Source organism: Gobius niger (assembly GCF_951799975.1).
Source record: "Gobius niger genome assembly, chromosome: 16".
Lineage (NCBI taxonomy): Eukaryota > Metazoa > Chordata > Actinopteri > Gobiiformes > Gobiidae > Gobius > Gobius niger.
In genome coordinates, this window is record NC_136867.1 from 14,503,251 (window position 1) to 14,527,140 (window position 23,890).

Below are 23,890 nucleotides of genomic sequence, written 5' to 3' on the forward strand. Positions count from 1 at the left end.
TAAAGCGGAAGAAATAGATGGATGGGTAGATGGCAGGATGGATGGATGGATGGTGATAATTTTAGTAAAACAATGTGATTGTCAAATAGGATATAAATAGTATTAAAAAGTCATAAACCACTGTAGATCATAATTTTGCAACTTGGCTCAGCCACAAACAAGAACAAAACTGTAGAGAGAGAGAGAGAGAGAGAGAGAGAGAGAGAGAGAGAGAGAGAGAGAGAGAGAGAGAGAGAGAGATGATGTAAAACCAAAGCAATGCATTTTATTTCAAATCATTTTCAGCAGTGACCAGCGGAGCTTCTTCACACATGAGGCAAAATGTTTTTCCTTGTTTTTGATGCAAAGAACAAAGCTCTTCAGTCAGTGCCACGTGTCTGTAAGAGTCCATGTGTGTCCAGGTTAATATTTGGTGACGGCTGATGCCATGTTCTCCAGGGCGGATCGAGCCTCGGAGGCGGGGAAAGCCCGGATGGCCTCCAGAGCCTTGTTACTATGGTAACAGCATAAGTCCACCGCTGAGCTCACGCCTTTGTCCGACTTTACAGTGGCCAAGATCTGCAGAGGCACAAGAACGCACATTAGTTGATAATTTGCATCAATTCTCCAAGCATAATGTAGTGTTGTGTTGCGGTAAGACAAAGTTGTATAAGATTGAAGCAGTAGCTTACAGGACAATTGCGCAACAACCAAATCTGCTTTTGATTCATGGTTTTCATGGTTACTGGGATAGCACTAGAGGCAGTCTAAGCTCCAAAGAAAAAAGTCGCACTCAATGGTTTTTATTTTGAGATGTCAAAACAATCCACTGAAAAACGACACAAAACAGGTTCTGTATTGATACTCTTTGTAATTGCGCCTCACACTCCAAACCCAGAATGTTATTAAAGTCTCTAACAGGATCGTATTTAAAAAAGTGTTTTCAGTGAATTTGGGTAAATCCATTTGTCTGGCTGTTGCTGTGGGAAGACATGTTTTGCTTTGGGCATTTTATCTCATGAATTCTGGAGGTGGTAGGGCCCCTACAGCCTTTTGCAAAGTCAAAAACACAGGTGCCAAAGCCATTTTTATTTACCATGCAGAAAGTTAACGGTTCTGAAATTTTTTACGTTAGCTTGCCAACTATTGTATTAGTTAGCAGCAAATTTTAGAGGCATTGTTTTATTTCAAATTAATGCTTAAGCTTGATGTCATTATTTTTTGACAAACTAATAAAACTAACTACAAGCTAACACCGACTGAAGTGGCCATGGTAGTTTCTATGAGGCACTGTTTATTTGCTTATTTTAAGTAAGTGAGTGGGTTATTCATTCACACTGAGCCTCATCATGACTCATCTGCACTTGAAACTTTTGCCTAAAACTTGGTGCTGGTGTCCCCTTTTGAGCAGAAGGGGCTTCTCTCACAATGCCAATGTCTCAGAGCCTCAGTGTCTCCTCCACAAATAGGCCGCAGTAACTCATCTGTCCTGCTCTGGTTTCAGGCAGGACTAGATAACCCCCCCAAACACCGGACCCCTCCCCTGAAGCCAGGTCTCCTCTTCCATCTCGTATCACTGCCCAGATTCCCTAACACTTTGACTTTGACCAGTGCAGAGCTCAACTTTGACCTAAGTTACAGTTAAAATACTTCACAAAACATAGTGTGGTTATTCTTTTTTTTCTAAATCAAGATGACAATGAATTTTCTAAATGTACTTGAATTTTAGGTGTGAGCAGAATACTGAAAGGAAAAAGCTCTAAATTAGGCCCCAGGGTGTAAGCGGGTGAAAAGAGAGACGTCCAGAAAACCATTGGATCCAAGACTTTAGCCTAGAAGCTGAGCCTGGAACATAGCAGCGGCCCCAACCACTTGACCACTAGATGCATGATCTGGTCATGTGAACTTGTCGTATGACCAGGAGGTCTGGCAGCCATTTTGATTGTTTAAAGCAGCACATACCCTGATGAAGGCCTGGAGAGGCCCAAACACGTCGGTGTCTTTTATATGTTAGCCATGATTAAGAAAGCCTCTTCAATTTTTTTCTAAACCCATGGAGTGCCTCAGTCTTTGTTTAGAAGTAATGGCTTGATCCCCACTCTGAAGAGGGTGAAACCTTTTTTATTATTACTGCAATGCTGTAATCTAGCTACCTTGGTCACTAGATGCGCACGATAGAAAATTTGGTTTCAAGACATACATTTAATTGTAGGTAAAATTGACTCACCTTTGAAAAGTCCAAGATATTTCTTGCTGTCTTTGCCTTTAAAATAAAATAAATTACGTTAATTAACAAAGTTTACACATGAATTTATTAGCTGATTTTAGCACACACTTTAATTATATCCTAGAGCATTAACATTCAAAACAAGAAACAAATCTGAACTGCAAAACTAATACATGAACTACATGAATTTTAGAACATGTTTAAAGAAGTCTAAACCACAGCGCTAGAAGTTTTTGGAATTGTTGTTTGCAAAACACTTTGTACTTCCTTGTCGTACCACCCCTACCCCCTACCCCCCCTCCCTCCACCTACAACAAAAACTGAAATGAAAAAGAAAATGGTTACGGCATATTACAAGTACCTTCAAGAACATAATTCTTCCTAAAACATGCACATGCAAACATACAGTTGAGGTTGCAACTCTGTAATTATGTAACCTCACACTGCACTGGCGCCATTTCATAATAAACTGCTTGTACTGTGATGGGAGTGAGTTTGTGTACCTGTTGCAGCTGCTGATGCCACCTCTCCTGCCCAACGATCTGCTGATGAAGAACCACTGGAGCGGCACTCAAACTGAAGGACATCGGCTCCGTGCTCTTCACAAACGGCTGCAGGTCTGAGTTTAGCTGTAAACAATGAACAGATTAACCCTTTTGTACCTTTAGCTGAACACCATAGCTTGTGATTGTATCATCAAAACTGGGGAGTTATTGTGCTTGTTGTATTGACCAGTAGAAACCCAGCAGATAAGGGAGTTGTTTCATGTCTTTTATCTCTTTTATATGCATTTATATTTTTCAGCTAATGCAAGTTCCCCACAAATGTGTATTTCTATGGAAGGGCTATTGAATTCTTTTGGATATTTATATATAAAAAAAAAAACTCCCATACCACTGCCGTCCATCTGAAATTATAACATACATTTGCAAAACGTTGTGAACCTATTAAATTCTGGCATGCTGAACGGCTGGGTCTGCCCTCATTCTGCCTCCACTCTCACTGACCCTATTAATGAGTGCGGAATGAGCAGTCTGCTGGAGGATGGTGCGAGTTTGATGAGGATGGGTCTCCTTCAGAAGCCTCGTCTCGCTGTCGTCCCATGCTGAGATTCCCTGCTGCCAGTGAGGCTGAGAGACTGACAGCTACAGGGAGCCGCAGCAGGGACTCAACTCACTCAGCTTTGTCATGAACATCATTACGAGTGACTTTTTTAGTGCCAACGCGCAAACTTTAGTCCAAACTTCAAAAAGTATGAACAATTTGGAGCTGTATCAAATTGGATGGGTCACATCATCCTTTCTAACTTTGCTATTTGAGCAGCTCGAGTGCACAAAGGGAACAAGACAATGTAATAGCACTTTTCTTCATGGCGGAAAAGTCAAATTGTTAAAATGCCGTCGTGGAACACTCTTTTGGTTTCACGAGCTAATTCATCAGAGTGAAAGTACGTACATAGGAACACATGGAAAAACCCGTGTTTTAATGTCGTGTTTACTTAATCAGAAGAACTACATTAACTTCCACATTCAGAAGTAAGGGAAGTATTTCACTAGTCATTACGGGATTAAAACAAAATGTATAAGTTTGGTTCTAATAGACAAATGTCATAGATAAATGTCATAGATTTAATGAATATATTAGAATATTTCAGCCACTACGTCACAAGACCAACTAAAATGTTGAAAAAAAAAAAAAAAAGCCAGCATCATCCAACATGCTTCAATAGCTCAGGTCGACACAGATAATGCTATTTTTGCAATGAAGCAAAAAGTAACTGGAACAACCTCATGTTTGACTACATGAAGTAAATTAGCAACATCTCCCTAGAAACGAGCTGATGATATTTTTCATCAATAAAAACACACGCAATTAAAGAATTAGGTTGCTTTGCGTTGTGTGAAATAGAAATGTTACACAGTGTGGTTAAGGCAAAAAGCAGGTTTAGGTTTTAATCAAAGTTAACGCTTTACAAAGATTTCTCGGTTAAGTACAGTATTTAGTTTGGGGGCACCTGGCCGTACCTTGTGTCCCAGTGATAGGTGTTTGCCGTACTTGTAGGCCAGTTTCTGGGCTTCCTTGTCATGTCTGGCCAGCTCCATCGCAGCTTGACAGCTTTTGGCGAGCAATGCACCATGAGACAGAAATGCCTGCTCCTCCCATGTACCAATGTCAATGCCATTGATGCCATTGTCCTGCGGAGCCAACAGACAAAGATACATAAGGCTAAATCATTATTAATTCATTATTATTTACCATAGCTCCCAAATGAACACCTTATAGGTTATAGTCCAATGCAACCACTTATAAATTATATAGTTATTATCATAATACTTTATGCAGATTTCTGTTTCCCAAAAATACAGAGATAGTAACATAAACCATGTTCAAACATCAGCATTGGACAGTAAAAAGTAAAATCATACCATGTCTTCCACCAAACTCAATATTAAACTATTCATGGGTCCAAAGTTTGTACTGTGTAGTTTACTATTTGTCAGTTTAATAACAGCCAACAGTCCATGAATAGGTTCAATAGAATGTGTTCATGTCACATGAACAATCCTTTTTCAACATGATCACTGCAAAGAAGCCCAAAATGGGTTAGCACACAAATATTTCTCATCCTTATTTATGATTAACAGCCTTTTTGTTGTTTTGATTCATTAAGTAGAATAAGGCTCACTGCTGTGCGCAGCGAGAAGCTCCTCCTTACATAATCAATACAAGAGCAAATGTATTAATAATTTTACAAATTGGAAAAAATGTAATCACCAGTACCCAGAATGACTTATGAGTCTTTGTAGAGTGTGTAAACAAAACAACTAGCAATCTGTTCAAAACCATTTTGAAGCTGAAGACGTTTAACATAGTCAACCTCCAGGGCTGCACAATGAGAAAAAAAAACTTGCAATATTTGACAAAGACCATTTAACACAGTAGGTTCATTACATTTAAACAAATGAAACAAATTGTGTCAATACAAGACTTTAAAAGAAAATTATCCAAAATAATCAGGGCACAAAGAAAACTACAATGGAACCTAATCAACACTCAGAGTTTGATTAATTAAAAAGCTTGACATTTCTTGACAAAAATGGCACTTAACAGAACTTAATTAAGAAAATCATGTAAAAGTGTTTTACAATATCTGTTTCGCAAAATGGATATTGCATAACCTACAACAATAATTTGGTAATATATTGTGCAGCGCAATCAAAACCTGAACGTAATTATAAAGAACATGTTTGCTTTTTGTGCTTTTTACAATCTGGCACATTATTTGACCAGAGCAGATCAAAGGAAAGTTCCCGTTACCTCAGTGTTGCTGGAATTCTCATAGTAGATGCCTTGAACTAAATCGCCAATGGCACTGGAGATGAGCTCAACCACCTGCAAGACAAACACAAAGAGAGTGGATCAAAATTCTGCACACAGGGATTACAGGCTTTATACAATAACTCATCAGATACAGAAAGGCATGGAGCAATAATTATCATATGACCATGAAATATGAAATCATTTTGACAACACATTGGACCAGGACAGATTTTAATTCCCTTAGAACAAATTAATTTGTTATAGTTAATATTCTGCAAAAGGACCTCGTCAGTGAACTCATATCTCGTTGATGGAAAATGTATTAATGAATCAAAATGTCAATGAGAGAGACTGGTGTGCTTGCTACTCAGCTCATTCATAAGGCTTGTGATTAGAAACACGTAATTTGCTGCGGAATGAAGCATGTGGAGAGAAAGCTGTCGCGTAAGAAATCTCATGTGCTAATTACTATCAAGCTGAAAAGGGAACCTGCATTGATTCAATAACAACAACATACTTGATTTAAATTGGTTGTTCGGGGTTGAATATTAGCAAATGGCGTGTCAGCGTACACAAGGGCTGCATACTGACAAAAAAACAATGAGGATCTTTTGTTTTAGGGTCATGAGTGGCTCAAAAAGAGAAATTACTTAATAATAAACTACACTGCCTGACCAACAAAAAAGTCGCCACCTGGATTTACTAACTGTTATGATCTGGGGTCGCCGCAGTTGGTCAGCTCTAGGTTCAGCTACAGCTCGTTCCCAAAGACTCAGCTGACCACCTGAACATCCAGGTCATTCCATCGATGGATTTCTTCTTCCTGATGACACGGGCATATTCTAAGACGACAATGCCAGAAGTCATTGGGGTCATATTGTGAAAAAAATGGTTCAGGGAGCGCGAGACTTCAATTTCAAACATGGCCGTCACAGAGTCCAGATCTTAAAGGCCTTTACCTGATTTCATTTCAAACAATATAAGAGGAAACCACAAAATTTAAATGTTGGTCGGGTACAAACTCACCACTGTTCTTCCTAACATATTTGTAGAATCCCAATTCTTCACAGGGACATGTCTATCTGCACATTTCACAACTTGCAGGGTTACTTTTCCGGGTTTGCTATAGGATAATTGTAATTTGCTATTAAAATAAAGTAATTTCATGAAAGGATGCAAGCACATGTACACTGTGTATATGTCTAAATACTGCTTACGGTTCATTAATAATGGTAATAATGGTAATTACCGTTGCTCCGTTTTGGGAATGTACACAGTGCAGAGTTTTAGTCATGTAATCTTAAGGTAAAAGCCATCATGAGTGCATATAATCCATTTTTTGTTGCTGTTCTGTGTTTTTGTTGTTTTCCTTTTGTACAATGTCCTTTTTTATTATTGTGAGTTGATTTTTTTTATTGCATTGAGTTGGGGGTGGGTGCTCATAAGCTTCTTTCTTCAGCCCACTCTTTTTGAACAGAATGCTCAAATAAACAAACTAAACTAAACTATGGGTCACTCTCACAAGAATGTTAGAAAACTAGTTCATGAAATTGATTCAAATACTTCATAATTAGATCTACAGTGTTTACAATATACTTAAGGAAGACAAAACGGATTTCATTCCATAACTAGAGAAAAACAAAACAGGTAAAGCTTCTTTAACCTAATTGAGAATCTTCAGGATGTGCTGGCGAAAGGTTTGTGCAGTGGTCACACTCTCCAATCATCAATACAAGATCTTGGTGAGAATGAAACACACTTTTGACATTGCAGACGTTTTTTGAAACAATGCCACAGTGAATGTGTAATGTAATCAGAGCTAATATTTGAGCATGTGACTTTTTTTTATGTCGAATTTCTTTTGGTTCAAGCAGAGTAGAAAAATGTAAAAATATCACTTTGAAATGTTTTTTTTTTTTTTTTACCTGCAGTTTTTGCACCTGTTTTGTTTTTTGCCGTCTGGTTAATGCCATTGAGTTTGCGGGAGTACCACTTCAAAATGAAAAACAAATTTCACCAAGTTACCATAAATACCTCATTGTATTGTCATCTACTTTAGCAAACTTTTCACAATATTTCCTGCTCAAAGCAAATATTTGAGATCTGAACAACAGTAAAACAATACAGGAATTGGATGCGTAAAGTGTAAAAGAAACTCTACTACTGTAATGCACTGTGGATCAATAAGACTTCTGAAAATGAAAAAGAATGCTGCTTTTTAAAAATAGTCACACGATTTGTTGGAAACAGAGAAGATGGATAAACTACAGCGGTATAGAGTGGCGCAAGATTATTGCTTCAACAGCTGCAGTTGCCCGGTTTCTCTTGCAGGGGGCATGCATGACTACATTTTCACTGCAAGAGCTATCACCAACTCCTTATCAGCTCCTGGAAGAGTGCCTGCAGATTTGAAGCATTGTTCCATAGTAATGAATGGCCAGTATCTCAATTGAATCTGCCATCTTCTGTATTCACCGCCACAATAGAAAGCCGGCACTCTGCGTACAGTTGAGATGAATGGGGATAAATTTAGAGCTCCTTCAGCTCATCCCAGACATCCTTGGTTTAGACAAAAAAAAGAAGTGTGGTGATGCCGACAGCCTCACCGTGTGCCCTTTGGGAAACTGAAGCTGTCCAGGGAAAATATTGAGGAAACCGGAGCCTTGCCCACAGACCTGGAAGGACAATGCGCCTACAGTATTACCAGATGTGGTGTCTCTGTATGCGTGGAGAAGTGGGGGCCAACTAAGAAGGGGGGGGGGGGTCTTTTTTTGGAAAGTATCAGATAAGCATTCCCCCCGCCTCCTTGTTACTCCATTCCCAAATCCAGCCAGATCGTGTTTTGCCGACAGGTCTGCGAGAGAGAGAAACCCGAGCTCAGTGGCCGGATTACTTTACAGTTTATACAAGTAGCGGCACAGGTTTCCTCTCAAGGCCACGACACATAATCTCCACCGCTTCCACTGTTTTAAAGAAGAAAAAGCCGTTTATGTGAAAATTACTATGAGTCTAATAGAGGAGTGCTTTGGTGACCTTATACAAATAATATAAGGAATGAGGTGATTTTCAAAACACAGTATTGATGATGGCTAATACTGAGATACCGTTTCAGTAATAGAAGATTACTGGTTTGTGTGTATGGTGCATACAAAAAAAAATTCTATTGTTTTCACATGCTGATTTGGGTTAGGAATGCATAGAACATGTGCTTCATACAGATAAAAATGTGTTAAAACCACCTGTGATCTGAGGACCTCTCTGGGTCTCAGAGCAACTACGTAATTGAATAATTTTATGCATTTTATGATGATCTTATCTTAAAAAACAGAACAAATCCCTCATCTTTTAAATGTTGTAAACGGATTACATCATAAAGTCACGCTGACTTCGTTAAGGGTTTCTCCTAAAATATAACATTTCCCTCATTAATGTTTCAGGTTAGCCTTTGCAGATATTAGATCTTTGTTGCAGACAAAAGTTCAAGTTTGGTGAAATATGGTACTTATTTCTTTATAGTCGTTATTTTTTCAGAGTATCGATAACTCCCCAGCCATTGCAATGTCTGTGAAACTAAACAACATACAACTAGGCTTTAAGGAAACATACATGTTTGTTTTCCTGGTCTTAGAAGGGACAGGGAGGGCGATAAGGCCTGGTCCAGCAAGTGGCATGGTGATGGGGGGGTTATTTTGATCCACTCAAACACACTCTGACAGAGCGACCTGGTGACAGCTTCTGTCAGCGAGGGCTTACCGTGTGATGTGGCAGATATGATCTGTGCTGCACTTACAAGACCACCACAACGCACACATCCTAAAAGTGAAAACTCAATAAAAGGGATTCCCAGGGTGTGCCTGACAGCAGACATCTCCTGACCACATTCTGCATCAAATACAGCATGAAGGACATCAAACACTTCAGCTTGTCACAAGCCATGACCGCACAACATCTGACGCTCCTGTGATCTGGAAGTTTGAATGATCAAATGCACAAGGATGCAGAGGTGAACGTTACGGTTTTGAGCCGTTTTGTATTGTCTCTTATCGTGAGTATGAATGTTGTGACTTGTGAGAGTCTCACGAGGTGTTTACTTTACCATTAACAGCAAATCATTATGTTTTCATGGTCAGCAGGAGCTAAATTAAGCATGGTTATATGTTAAAAATATTATGCTTTTATTAGCATAATATTTGCCCGCTTTCATAATCCTGACTGGGAAGGACAACAAAGCATTTTTTCCCCATACAGATGCTGCCCTTACACAAAGCTCTAAGTGTAGTGGCATTCACATTTTACCTTGGTGTTGTCGAGCTGGGCCAGCCCTGTACACGCATTGGCCAACAGGAAGTCCCCGCTCAGCACTGCAATCTTATTCCCAAATTCCATATCTTTTAGGGGTCCGTCTGAGACCGTCCAATCTTTGAGATTAACTATGCCACGATGCACCAAGAATGCCGTGTGAATCAGCTCCGTTATCTCTGCCAAGTTCCTCTGGCTATGGACACAAAAAAACAACAAAAACAGATTCATTTCAAAATCACACGCACTAATTTAAACACGTTGAACATCTAAGAGACAGATCAACAAAATACAATTCTATTTGAAAACCTCAAATATAAAATTTCTTCAACTTCGGGGCATAAATCAGCCGGCATGTCAGGCATCCAGCTGATGCGTGTCAGGGGTTATCATGAAAAAGACATTAAACTAATCATTAGCAAATAACAGCCATTCTTGATGAAGAGAGACACAGTGTATGAAAGTGGCCTTTGAATGTGGGCTTTCAGAGGAGCCTTAGGGAGAATATAATCAAATGTTGATTCAGTCATTGGTGGGGGATAATTAGGCCCCTCTCCATATGGAAGGCGCACGGCAGGCTACGACAGGAGGGATCCATCCAGACAGGGTTGGGTGCGCTGATAGCCACTTACGACCTTCTTTCAGCCGCTGTGAGGACCTGATGAGGCGCTCGTCTGCTCCGCGCTCCTGCCCCTTCCTACGCGCACACGCAAACGCACACGCTCTCACAGACACACGCGCGTTCTGCAGCCAGGTAATTGCCGTGTTCGGTGTCGAAAAAGATGTGATTAAAATTCAATAATGTCATCTATTTCGCCCCTCAATCACACCCATTGTCTGGTTGGTTTCTCTGCTCACTGACGCAGAGCAACAACACGCTTGCTTCGAATGAGAGTTAATAAGTTCAGGTTTTTAAATAAGAGGAAATTAAGGGATTCACGGGCAGCAGGTTGCTCGCACCGTGTCGCAAATGATGGAGACACCCAATTTTGAAGAGCAGGAGGCATTGTTACTGCCGGAGTGTTACAGGGAGAGGAGCGCGGCAGATCATTTGGGTCACATAAACAACATTTTTCAATCTAGTCCAAATTCAAGGTCAGTCTTATTTTGTGTCTTTGGCTGTGTCTTTTACTTGAACTTATCAAGATGGCAAATGATTCTAATGAAAGTCTTTGCAGCCGCTTTGTCCATTTATTTTATTATTTCCAGTTACATTTGAGTAAAAGTTGGATCAGGGCAACATGAGAATTTTGGAAAGTAGGATGAGCATTAGAGGAATGAACAACTAGAATCTAGGAATTAAACACATTTTGGTAATGTCAAAAATGTAAAGGTTGCAATTAGCAAATAAAGAGCTGCAATAATGTATATACTCTAATTTCCCTGTATGCATAAAACTCACTATTTCTGTAGTTTAGACCTTTGCAAATGTTGTGAAATGTGTGTGACTCTTGCATTAGTTAAGCAGTGCACATTTCAGCCTTCTCACATTTTACTATGCTCCGGGGTGTGTTTAAATTGCGCACAATTATCTGAATCTTAATTTTTAAACCACAATAAATCTAATCGAACACATGTCAGTGAATTTGTAATTTTATATTTTCTCTTAATCGTTCAAGCCTCAAGCCTCATCCCAAAGTCCTTCACATCTCCCAAAGCTGCACCTTCAGCCTGGCTCCTGATCACTAGCGGTGCAGCCTGGGGAGGAAAAAAAGGGGGACAAGGGGGCTGGTGTATAAATAGCTTTGGTGCCCAGTTGCATAGCAACCGATGCCATCTCGCTGAGGTGTAACGCCCCTCGCCACGCCCCTTGTCCTGACTGCTCTGTTCCATTTTCCACCCTCTGCAGTCTGCGACTAAAATACAGGCTTCCAGGTTTGAAAGCATGATTTAAAGAGGTGGCCTGTCATTCAGACCAGTGCTGTGTTTAGTCACATTGCTTTCATTTGTCAATAGAAATTAAGAAGTGGTGTTTGTAACAATTTGCAGGAGCGGTGAGGGTGCCATCCTGTGCCCATCCGTCCATACCTATCCAAACATGTGTCTGTGAGCAGATATGTATGTGCTGTAACTCTCCATCTATCCATCTCAGAACTGTGTGCTGGTGAATCATCAGTGTCAGGCAGTCGAGTGGGAAATGTTTTACAAATGCTGCCTGTCAGAAGGGAGGAGACCATACCCCGGAGGCTTCAATCACCCCCTCTAAACCCGGCCCACCCCGACTCCCGCCATCCCTCTATCCTGCCATCAGCGGAGGTGCTAATGAGCGCTGGAGGGGTGGGGGAAGAGGCGCGACGAGTGGAGCAGGTTGGTGCAAATGAGGTGATCAAGTCATACTGCGTGTTGTGTGTGTGTGTTTGGACGCTCCATCACAAGACGCTGAGGGAATGCGGCGTGTCCCGACTCCCGCGTCCTGGGTCATGACACGGAGGGGGGGCGTGAGAGTACCCGGGCTGTGGCGTGAGATGACCTGTTAACGGACTCCGGCCCCTCTGTGATGTCCGGTGGGTTCCAGTCAGTGCTAATATTAGGATGTTTCTTCAATAAACACATGTGCCCGGTGCCAAGAGGCTGCAAAGAAAGAGGCTTTTCAGAGAGCCAGTTCGCAGCGGCGCCAAACACAGCAGTCGCTTCTGGAAAGGCACACGCCCGCATCTTGCCTCTGTGTCTGTGAGGGCTGGAGGAGGAACCTGAAGCAGTGGTACAGGGACCCTTCTTGGCCTCGCCATTATTATTATCTTTCTAGCCACACTGCATAACATTTCACTTAATAAATACATAAATACAATACAGGCTTTCTTAAAAACACTTGCTTGCTACCGGACTAAAAACTTTGCCTGGTGCGGGACATGACCAGCTCGTCTCCATGGAGATGTTGCAGCTTTGCTTTGACAAACGGCTAGTCAAGCATCAGATTTAAATACATGAGGTCCTTTTTTTCAAATGTCTTATTTTGATGATCTGCTGCAAAATACCATCGCTGGCATGTGTTGAGTTTACAAAAGTGTAGTTGCTCTTGTGACACAGCAACACAAAGCTCCACAGTCCAGCTTTAAGTAGCATCAATTTGAAATTACTATTTTTGCAGGGGACAGAGTTAGTCTTGTTTTATACTTTGTTTACTGCTGAATCCATGTTTGTTAGTCTTTTGTATCCTGTTATGATTTGCCATTTTGAGGAGAAAATTGCAAAGATAGAACAGCAACGTTAAAAAAAAAAAAAATGTGTCCACTTTGTCCATGATTAGTTTTGGCTGGCACAAACTTAAATTTGTGTTCCTGATTATTCCTGGTTTCTCTGTAATGCTCTTCTTACTCATTATACTGCTAAATAAGCAAAAGGTCACACGCTCTAACATTTTGATTATGACATGCGACATTCGCAGCAGCATTGTTTCAATATAGGCTGAAAGGGATATTTCAGGATTTTTGACATAGGGCCTCATTTCCTAGTTATCCAGAGTGATTTCTGGAGATATATATAAATATTTTTTTTAACTTATGCAGTCCTTATATCTGAAGAGTTTAGTGGTGCTAAGCTAGTGCTAGGCTAGCGCATGTCTATGTCTTCAAAATCATTATGTAGTCCTCCAAATGTTGCCATATCTGATTTGTAGAAAGTGCCTTTGTGAATTCCATGTGTAGTAATGTGGCCGCAGATAAACAAACTAAGTAGATCCGGTAACCTAGCAGATCACTCCGCCACTGCGTAGCTTACAACCAGGACGCTGATGTTGCTCAAATTATTTTAATTGCTATATGGTTATATTTCAAATATTATTCAGTCAACACAGACATTTATATCGGTAGTCTGGTGTTAAAAGTGATTTTCCTCAGGTGCACTGTGCTTGGGTCAGACTGTTTTTAATGCAGGCTACTAGCTACCATAGACATGCACTAGCCTAGCACTAGCCTAGCACCACTAAGCTCTTCAATTGCTTGAATTAAAAATATAAATATATCTCCAGAAACTGACAACACTCACTAACTAGGAAATGAGGCCCAGGGTTGCATTGTATTTTGTCGACGATGCTTTCCCACAATCCTTACAGTTTTCATTTCTACAGTCTGTCTATGTAAGGTCATTTTTTCCCCCATCCAGGCAACATAAATGCTTCAAAAAATTAAAATCAAATCCAGTTGAATTTTTTTTTTTAAGCATTTCTGCAGTCTCCTTATATGTTTCTGTGCTCAATATAAATATTTTTTATTTTTTTATTTTTTTTATAATATCTTTATTTGAATTGGGACAGTGCACATTAATCAACATGTGTTTCTTCAGCATGTAAATGTGCCGGAGTTAGCCATGTAGGCTAATTTTCATCCGTAGTCCCATGGCAGGTTGATGTCATGACAGGACAAACACAGGCACAAACATACAGCAAAAACACCATCACAGAGACATAAAAAGACAGTGAATGATGAATGATAACATTAAATATGTAAAAAATAGGTAAATTCACAGATAAAAGATCAGAAAGGGACAAAACAAAAAACACCACAATCTTCCACACAGCAAGACATGCATCAGTGGTTGGTGACTCTAGACCATGTTGTGTTCACATGTCTGATTGTCCAAAAGCCACAATTTGATAATCAATCATCATATATCTTCTGACATAGTTGTTTACTAAATGAGGAGCTACTAAATCAGTTGGGGGTTAAATAACTTGTTACCGCTCGACAGATAATCACCCATGCGGTAATTATCCAAAAGGAGGCTCTTAACTGTTACCTTGGTTAAATCCAGGTGGCAACTTTTTTTTTTGCCAGGCCGTACACAATAAATGATCACCAATGAGCCAATAACAGGCTACGGCCACAAAATATTTTTTTCAAATAAAATAAAATTGTCAGCTTGTAACTGTGGCTGCTTTGCCCCCACATTTGAACATATCTGCGAGGTGATGTAGCGCTTCGTTTACAGGAACTGATATGGACCATAACCACAAAGGACAAGATAGAATTACCAGACGCCGAGGTTTTATTTCACTATTTATTCTTCTGTGACCACGTAACACGGGCAAAAGCGGCATTGGCTTTCCTCGCTCTGCTTGTCATGCACATTTGTGGCTCTACGGTGTTACCATGTCAGTCGCGCACTCAGCCACTCCAAAACAGGCGCGGGGAATGTGGCAACAGTGATTCTGACAATCATTTTGAATAATGTATCCAAATCCCTCATGGGCATAAACAATGTTGTGGCAATTAGCTCCCCAGTTGCCAGAAGATTAAACACAGGCAATTACATTTTTCACAGTTAGCGATGCTTTGGAGAATTCCCTGAAAAGGAAAAAAGATGGTGCCCTAGATGTTGACGCTCGCAGCTGCTAAATATCAATTCAGGAACATTAAAAAGCTATTGCAGATGTCAGACGGTTTAAAAAGTATCATCAAACAGTAACAAACTGAACCGCATACAGTGGGTCCAGGATGTATTTGTATAAACTGATTTTGACAGTGTAATTATGCTCAATTCTGACACTGAAAATGTTCATATTATAATTTATCACACTGGTAAGAAAATCCTGACTCTGGATGTACTTTTCTGTGTTAAGGAATTTACCACAGACCCAAATTTTAATGAATGCACAACACAACTATTATTGAAGCCAAAGAAATGGGTTGCAGTAGGGTCTGAATTTGTGGCTAAGATATTTTGATTTATTATGGTTTAAATCATATTTTTTTCCAAAACATTTAAACGTAATATTCCAAGGTGTAGAACGATGAAAAGAAATTCAGTTTGGTTTGTGTATTAGACAGCTACTTAAAGCCACACTGCGGAACATTCCAGATAATCTCAAAACATAAAAACAAATGTACCTGCAATACCGGACATGCAGCTAATCAAAGAAATCATAGAAATGCCTTTAGCTATCTGAGCCTGTTCCTGCAAATGCATACATTTAGCTGGTCAACGAATGCTGGACCCGTTTATAATGGGCCTTCAATCCCCATACAAATGAATAGGGAAGCCAAGCGTAATGCTGAAGTATGGGGTATGTTATGTTATGTCCATGGTATTCATATAATTTCTGTGATGATGTTTAGTGGCCATTGGATGCGTATCAGATTAAAGCAGAAACTTGACTGAATTACGTTTAGCTCAGAGGCCACTTTTATGCGGCAATTTGTATCTAAAATTAAATCTCAAAAGATTTATACATTCATTAATATTTTCTAACTAGGCTTTGACCTCACCTTTATGTGGTCAATGGGTTGATAACAGTCGAAAACCTCTGGATCGTTCTGAATTTGCTATGTTTGATGGCTAATGCTAATGGCTATTGGAAAAATGCATTGAGCAGGCTAATGGTAGTTTCCCAGACTAGCCGACTTGCTAACGCAGCTACTCCTATTTATTTCTATGCACCTAATGGTCAGTTACACAGGCAATGCTATCTTTGCAGTGGGTTATGAAAATAAAGCATTAGGATGAGGACCTAAAAGCAAAGCTGTAATGTCTCCATGGAAACGAGCAGGTGATGTCCCGTAAGCAGGGAAGCTATGAGTCTGGGGGCTCACAATAAAGATACGCAGTACTTTGACGCAGAAATAACAGCTGTATGTTACGCAGTGTCTGAACATTTTCTAAACCAACTTTCTGTCAAAAAGACTAAATTAATGCACAATGAGAATATAATATTTACCTTGGGTAGATGCCGCTGACCATGTCCTGAGCCAGCAGGTCTGACGCGGCCTGGCTCGGTCCAGCCGCCTTGGACATCAACAGCACCACCAGCCCTCTCATCTGGAGGTTGTTCTTGCTGTCGTACACAAAGCCCCTGCACAGAAAATTAAGTTTGACATTTTACAACAGGGAAATATGTGAGGCAAGATATTTTATGAACACCAAGACAAATGTTAAGTTTTCGTGTGAATTTGTGCGAGTGAAAACTGGGAAACTGACACCCTGATACTAATAGGTTTTGCACAATATGAGAAAAAAAATGAGATATTCAATGTCGTGAACATGATGATGACAATATGATTGCAATATTTCACTAATTTGCTTTTTCAACAAACATCAAAGCATCAAAACAAGACTAAAGAAGAAGTAAATCAGCAAGGCTAAAATGGAGCTAAATAAGGAAAATCATGACTAAAACTTAACTTTTTGTGTTTTTGTTTTAGGCCGTTAGTGGATTTGCACATTATCATTAATATAATGTGGCCTCTTGTCACATGGACATTGTGTCACTGAACATTTTGATGATGAGTATTTGGCAATATATTGTACAGCCCTAATTGATTTTATTTTATATAAAAATCTCATCAAAGAAGTGAGATAGGAAACAGTAAATAATAACAATGTAACAACTGTTTGCATGGGCCAATTCACTCTCTAACATGGATTAGGAGAAATAATTAATTGCCATTACTCTGGACAGTCTTACAACGTCTTTTTGCAAACACAATTTAGTTCAGCTATGGACCTAATTATACTGATTGAATAAGGAAAACAAAACCACTAAATTTATTCTAAATGAGGGCACATCGCCACGGATCACCAAAAATAACATGGACATAATTGATCCATTTCTGCAGCTGAACAGTATTTTGTCTTTTCAGAGAGGATGAGGCGCTCACGCCCTCTTTTGACACATTCGCACACACATAAGCGGCAGACGCACGTAGACTGTGGTGGTAACCGGCTGCATGGTGGGCAGATTAAATGTCTTTTTAGTCTCTCTGGGGAGCAGTTAGACAGAGCACCTCTAATCCTGTCCCTATGGGAGCCCCTTGTGCTATGAATCACACTCTCGTTAGGCGCTCGGGGCAGACAGGCAGCCACGCCCCCTCCGCTCGATGCCCAGACACCAGCTTCACCCTCCGGCAGCAGCAGCCTCCCGGACCCACCCCTGCATCCGCACAGAAGGGGAGGAACCAGCTCTGGGTGGAGGAGATAGCACAGGAAGAGGCCAGACACCAATGAAGAAAAGCACACTAAAAGACCCAACATAACAATGGTCTTTCACATTAGCTTACAATGAAGTCGATTGAAATAAATTACACCAAACCATTAACTTTGGGTCAGGCTACGTCCCTTCAGTGAGTCTCAGAGAATGCATCTTCTGACCAATTATGTTCAGTTTTGCTCAAATGCAGCGCAAGTACTCACATCGAAATAACAAAACACATAAAATCCATTCAGAACCATTTGAAACAAGTGGAGATTTATTTTTTTATAATGTGCTATCTGCTATTGGCTTTTCAACTAATACATTTATCATATTGTGGGTTTAATATGTTGCCTCTCTCTCACAGACCAACTGTATATTCATCACACACTGCCTGTATTAATGCTCTACATTAACAAGATCAAGCTTTTATTTCCTCTTTTTTAAATTATCAAGGTCACATTTTGATAGAGATTAAGACACTGGACGCATAGTTTAATTTGGAAGGTCACAAATTATTATGTCCATTTTTGTCTTTCGGTGTGAGCCTTTGTGGAGTAAAGAATATCTTCCCCTGCAGCTTTGTTCCCTTCCGAAAACCCAAACCCATCACATAAAACATCTTCGCCCCCAAATTTACGAGTACAGCTGACATTACACGGGGCCGTCTTTCATCGCCGGATATGACTTTTATTTATGGTCATTCTCTGGCTTTTTTACGGAGTTGGAGCGCAGTGAATGGGCCCGCAGTCCTATGGCCCGTTGAACAGAAAACGACCTGAGTGCAGAATTATGAACCCCTTGTATCCTCTCTCTCCTCTCCTCTCCTCTCCTCTCTTCTCTCCGGGACTTGGGGGTAAAGCTTGTGGCCTGACTGTGGCACTTGATTAATATTTATGTCACTATCCACACCGGTACACATCAATCAATCACAAACGGCCTCCTGCGAAGGGGTGGGGCAGGGGGGGCGACGCGGGGGGAAGAGAGATAGCGGGGCGTACAGAGGAATGGCCCGCTGTCACTGGGAAAGGGTTGAGCACAGTTCACCACACCTTCTGCACGGCAACCGCAGCCGAGCAAAGCAAGAAACCCCAGTGTGGACGAACACAAGCAGATGTATGAGCTCATACGTGCCCTGTTGTATTGATCTACCGCCTCTGGATACTGTTCGGAGTAATGAATGAATGCAGCCAGGATGAATTTCCTTCAAAGCGGTGTTTATGCAACTTAAGTATGTTGCAACAAGAGCCCGGAGCGCAAAATCAGAGACATATTTTACGTGGAAATGTTTCAAAATTGTATAATGTTACACAGAGCTCAGCACTGACAAATGGCTGCATGTTTAAGCAGAGGTCCCACACACAACTTCACAGCAGCTGCTTAACACATAATAAAATACCTACTTCTATTTAAGTATTTACACACACTAAACATAATTGTTAACAATACCATGCATGCAGTCAAGGGTTGAAAAGCACTGATTTATTGGAGGCCGAATATGTTGTTGTGGTTATTGGGATATGCATTTTTTTCCTTGCATGGATGTAAAAAAACAAACAAAAAAAACACGTTTTTTTTCTTTTTTGTAATGGCATTCATCTTGATTCTATGGAGAAATTTACAGTAGCCAGTCTTTGCATCTCAAAGGATCTTTTTAAGGACTTGAAAAACGTTTTAATAAAAGGTTAGGCTATTATGTTTTATAAGCTATGTCAAGGCTGGACTTGGTTAACTGTTGCAAATACCGGTGTGTACGGTACTCAGGAATGGAACATCTTTATAATGCATATTTCAGCTTGGTCAGTGGAATTTAATGAATGACTGAACCTCGTGGGTGCTTTTTAAATGTCAAGTCTATCGCATGAAAGAGAAAATTACAAAAAGGTGACACAAGAGCGGAGAAAATACAAGAAAGATACTTTAAGTCCAACTTCCAAGGACTGTCCTCAGAGCAAGTAAACTTTGTTCTTCTCCTGCAGTCCCCGCAGTGTAACTCCAGACTTTGAGCCCTGAGTTAGCTGAGCTGCAGTTTTTGAGAATGAAAGGAAAGGAAAAACCGAAACCCAACGCTGTGAGGGTCTGCCTGTCTGCTATTGTGGATATTTATATCTGCTGCTCGTCTATGGAGGAGACACACAGGGAAATACGAACCAGCCAACCCAAGCTGACAGTGAGGAGTCAGACTGTCAAGAGGTCTGCACCCCCCCTCCACACACACACGCACGCCCCCCGCTACAACACCCAAATGGATTGTCATATCAGATTTAGGTGTATAGGTTATTACACCCTTGGGCTCCTGTTTCCAACACACCCGTCTGCGAGGCTGGATTAAGTTTTTTAGTCTCTCTCTTCTTGTTCCCAACCTCTGCAAGTCACTGGTTTCTCTGGATCACAACAAATAAAAGAGGGTCAACTCCCATAAGTGTGATGCTATGTATCGGATAGTTCAAGGCCTGCTATTTCTGAAGGCTGCATTGTTATCTGCTCACTTTTAACTCAATTGACAAAGTTCGGTGGTGCTCTATACTTGAATGAGGACTCCATTGTCCTCAACGATCTCATAATAACCTAATGCTCCAGTACTCATGACCAAGCTTCTGGCGAGGATCTGGAGAAGTGTACTTGAACACTGTGACAGCACTGCGGTTGCCCACTCCTCCTGTCAGGTTGTCCGCAGAGAAGAGTCAACTACAATAGGTTTTCCTTATTCCGAATAGGACAGCACAATATTGATTTACTATTACAACACATTACTTTCCAGGTTAAATTATGTAGAACCAAACATTGTAAGCCTTTTTATTATCAGATTGTCTCAAAATAAGACTTAATAATAAGGACAAAAACAAGGGGGAAATGGGACTAAATTAGGAAAATAATGACTATAACTGCACATTGTTCTGCAGTCAATGTGCATCCACATGTCTCTGCCTCAGACCTGTTCACATCCACAGTTGCATTCTGCAGACAAAGTCAACACCAATTCGAAACCTCAGAAATGGTCACATTTATATAGCGCCTTCCTACCTACTTTAGGCACTTAAAGCGCTTTACATCAAGGAGCCACTCACCCATTCACACACCAGTGTACACAGACACTGGAGGCAAGGTCGGTGAAGTGTCTTGCCCAAGCACACAACAACAGTGTGCACCTGAAGGATTGAACCACCGATCCTCCGATCACAAGACGACCCGCTCTACTCTCAGCGCCACAGTCGCCCCAGAAGACATAGGCCCTAATCATATTAAAACTTCATCAGCAGAAATAATAATAACACAACAATAGCATTCAGTCTATCTCTTACAGTTACATTTGAACTGATGAGGAAGCATATCTCACCCATTCACCCTGTACAGACAGAACTGACAGCATCTATCAAAAGCGACATTTTAGCAAAGACAAGCAGAGAAAGTGAGAAGCCTTACAGTCATGCACGCTGAGAGAGGAGAATTCAAAACCAATCATCTTTGACATGTATACACATTATAGGGCATAACATATGGGAACAATAGAGGAGATTATGTTTATATCACTTATGCATACACCTATCCAGCATAACCACCACTGACAGTAGAAGAAAGTAACGCAAATGTACTCATTATATTGGCAGTTTATGCACTAAATTCATTTTTACCTAACATTTAGCTAAATGGTAAATGGTCTCAAACTTGCCCTTTTCCACCTACATTAGGCACTCAAAGCGCTTTACAGCAAGGATCCACTCACCCATTCACACTCTCATTCAGACACCAGGGGCACCAGACACTGGGGCAAGGCAGGTGAAGTGTCTTGGCCAAGGACACAACGTGCTCCATCAGGAGGCGGGATTTGAACCCCCGACCTTCATGAGACGGCCCACTCGACCAACTGTCACTGTCACCACTGTCACCCCCATGACCATGATTCGACTACAGGGTAAGAGCATGTCCAAATTCTAAAATACCACCGTGGGATGTTCTGCAGTGGTCAGTATCCAATCATGCAGTGGAGTAACAGGTGATGCATGCAGGTCCAATACGGTCTAACCCTGCAGACAATAATACAGCTTAAATTGCAAACATAAGATGTAATGACGCCCAGTAATAGATGGGTTATGTTTTTCATTAGCTTTCCCAATGATTAAGAACCGTGACAGGATTTTAGGTCTGCTCTGGTGTATTAAGGCGAACAGTCATCCGTCATATTCTATTAGGACTATGTGTACAGTAAGTCATGGCAGAAATATAGTTGATCGCTTCCAGTCTGGCTATGGATTTTCTGTCATTTGTTGTGGCCTCATCACATCTAAGCTCTGCTGTCACTTAACTGAAGAATTTCTATTGATTGCAAACAATTGTTGTTTACCCACAAAGCTATAGGATTGAAACAAGATACAATGAATGAATGAGCAGGTAGGATTCTGTGTAGTCTTTGCATTGACGAGTGGAAACATTAGATACCATCTACTGCATTTGTATAAGATCAAATATATTATGCATAATTTGCTGTTGTTATTTTACTTCACAGAAACATTACTCCCCCACACAGTAGAAATGTATAATTTGTGTGTTTTATTTACTTAAAAAAAGTAGCTGAATATAATATATGCTAGTAACATTCACCAGGCACAAAGTGCCTGCACGGTTGCGCAACGGTTTGCACTCGTGCTTCACAGCTAGAAGGTCCCAGGTTCGATTCCCACCTGAACAGGGCCTTTCTGTGTGGAGTTTGCATGTTCTCCCACTGTCTGCGTAGGTTTCCTCCAGGTACTCCGGTTTCCCCTACCACTAAATACATGAGCAAAAGTTGAATCCTCCAGCCAGGTGTTTCTGACCACCAGCCTTGGTGGATGGGTCCCTGGGCCCAGCACTGCTGTAGCCCACTGCTCCCTACGGGTCGTCCAGTGATGTAAAGGGAGGGGTCGATGCAGAGGACAAATTTTGTTGTTGTATAATGATCAATAAAAGCATCTTCACAAATTTAGAAGTTGTACACTTTTGAAAGGGTGAATATTTTATTTCACCAATCACTCAAACATTGAGAATCACTCTTTATTAACTCTTTATTACATTTTTTATTGATAAGAAGACGGTAAAATGTATATAATGGGCGCTCAAACAAAAAACAATAGCAATTTAGCTGTGTTTACTGTCGTGTTGTAATGTAAGGGCTGTTATGGTCTAAACTTGTATATTTGATGCCTGGCAAGTGCAAAAAAAAAAAAAAAAAAACTACAAAAACCTTTGCCAAACCTGATCAACGGGAATACATTACCAATATGTATTAGTAATGTATACAAATATATACAAATATGAATTTTCAAACTTTCACATAATAGCCTCCAATTGCACATATTTTTGGAACAATACAATAGGATCCTGTTCTGCTCTGGAGGCGCACACAAAACATATACAGCACAGATTTAGGAGTAGAAGGTTACCTGGCCGTGTTGAGGAGGGGATGTTGGGTTCCCATCAGTTTTCTGACGTACATCGCCACATTACTGAGTTCATCGCTGAGCAGGCAGCGCAGACTCATGAAGGACGTGGGGTAGCCAACGATCTTTTCCGCATCCGACACCACTTTGTTCCAATTAGAAGGTTCTGAACTGGAGAATAAGCTTAAACTCCGGTGTCCTAGCCGTGGCAGACGGGACAGACGCCTCAAACCAGCAGAAAACATGTTTTCTCTCCGAGCATAAACTCTCTATCTTTGACAGCAGCCTTACGTAAACCTCGGTGACATTTTAATCATACAATACCAACCGGAACCTCGCTATCGCTATGGGATGTTTTACAAAATTCGTTTAGTTTAATTCATTCAGTTCAAAATGACATTGTACCCGGTTTGTTTCACAACACACGACCTGTCACAGAGAGGCGCCATCTTGAACAACGTCACAAGTTACGTCAAAAACGTAAGTATGGCTGCCACGCCTACTTTTTTCTTTTCTTTTTTTCTACCCTCGCCTTTCACAAACTAAAATGAACAAAAACAACACTATGTTAATTGCACATTTGTACACATTTTAATTGAATGCCATGAAAGCCAAAGTAGTTGTGAGAAAAGGTGGTAATCTGGAACAACAAAAAGTAAAACATTTGGCTAGATTTAGCTATTATTATTTTTATGGGCTATATGATTCTTATAAGCTACTAGTTCCACAGACCTGCTTCTTCTGTTA

General features: G+C 40.6%; 1 protein-coding gene across 1 annotated transcript; it reads right to left on the reverse strand.

Moving 5' to 3' along the window:
- Nucleotides 1-245: 245 nt before the first annotated feature.
- pdss2 (prenyl (decaprenyl) diphosphate synthase, subunit 2) lies at nt 246-23,604 on the reverse strand. Its single transcript, XM_079573065.1, has 8 exons — nt 23,147-23,604; nt 16,479-16,613; nt 9,824-10,022; nt 5,525-5,599; nt 4,231-4,401; nt 2,710-2,835; nt 2,207-2,242; nt 246-558 (listed from the first exon to the last, which is right to left on the reverse strand). Exons 1-8 carry the CDS (start codon nt 23,386-23,388, stop codon nt 403-405), a joined length of 1,140 nt encoding a protein of 379 aa, XP_079429191.1. The 5' UTR covers nt 23,389-23,604; the 3' UTR covers nt 246-402.
- Nucleotides 23,605-23,890: the final 286 nt, after the last annotated feature.

Excerpts from the sequence above, each read along its gene's own strand:
- pdss2 (XM_079573065.1), bottom strand. The coding sequence starts at position 23,388 with ATGTTTTCTGCTGGTTTGAGGCGTCTGTCCCGTCTGCCACGGCTAGGA. Across the intron at positions 16,614-23,146 it reads CCCCTCCTCAACACGGCCAG|GGGCTTTGTGTACGACAGCA; the intron begins GTAACCTTCTAC and ends TTTTCTGTGCAG. Across the intron at positions 10,023-16,478 it reads GTCAGCGGCATCTACCCAAG|CCAGAGGAACTTGGCAGAGA; the intron begins GTAAATATTATA and ends TTGTGTCCATAG.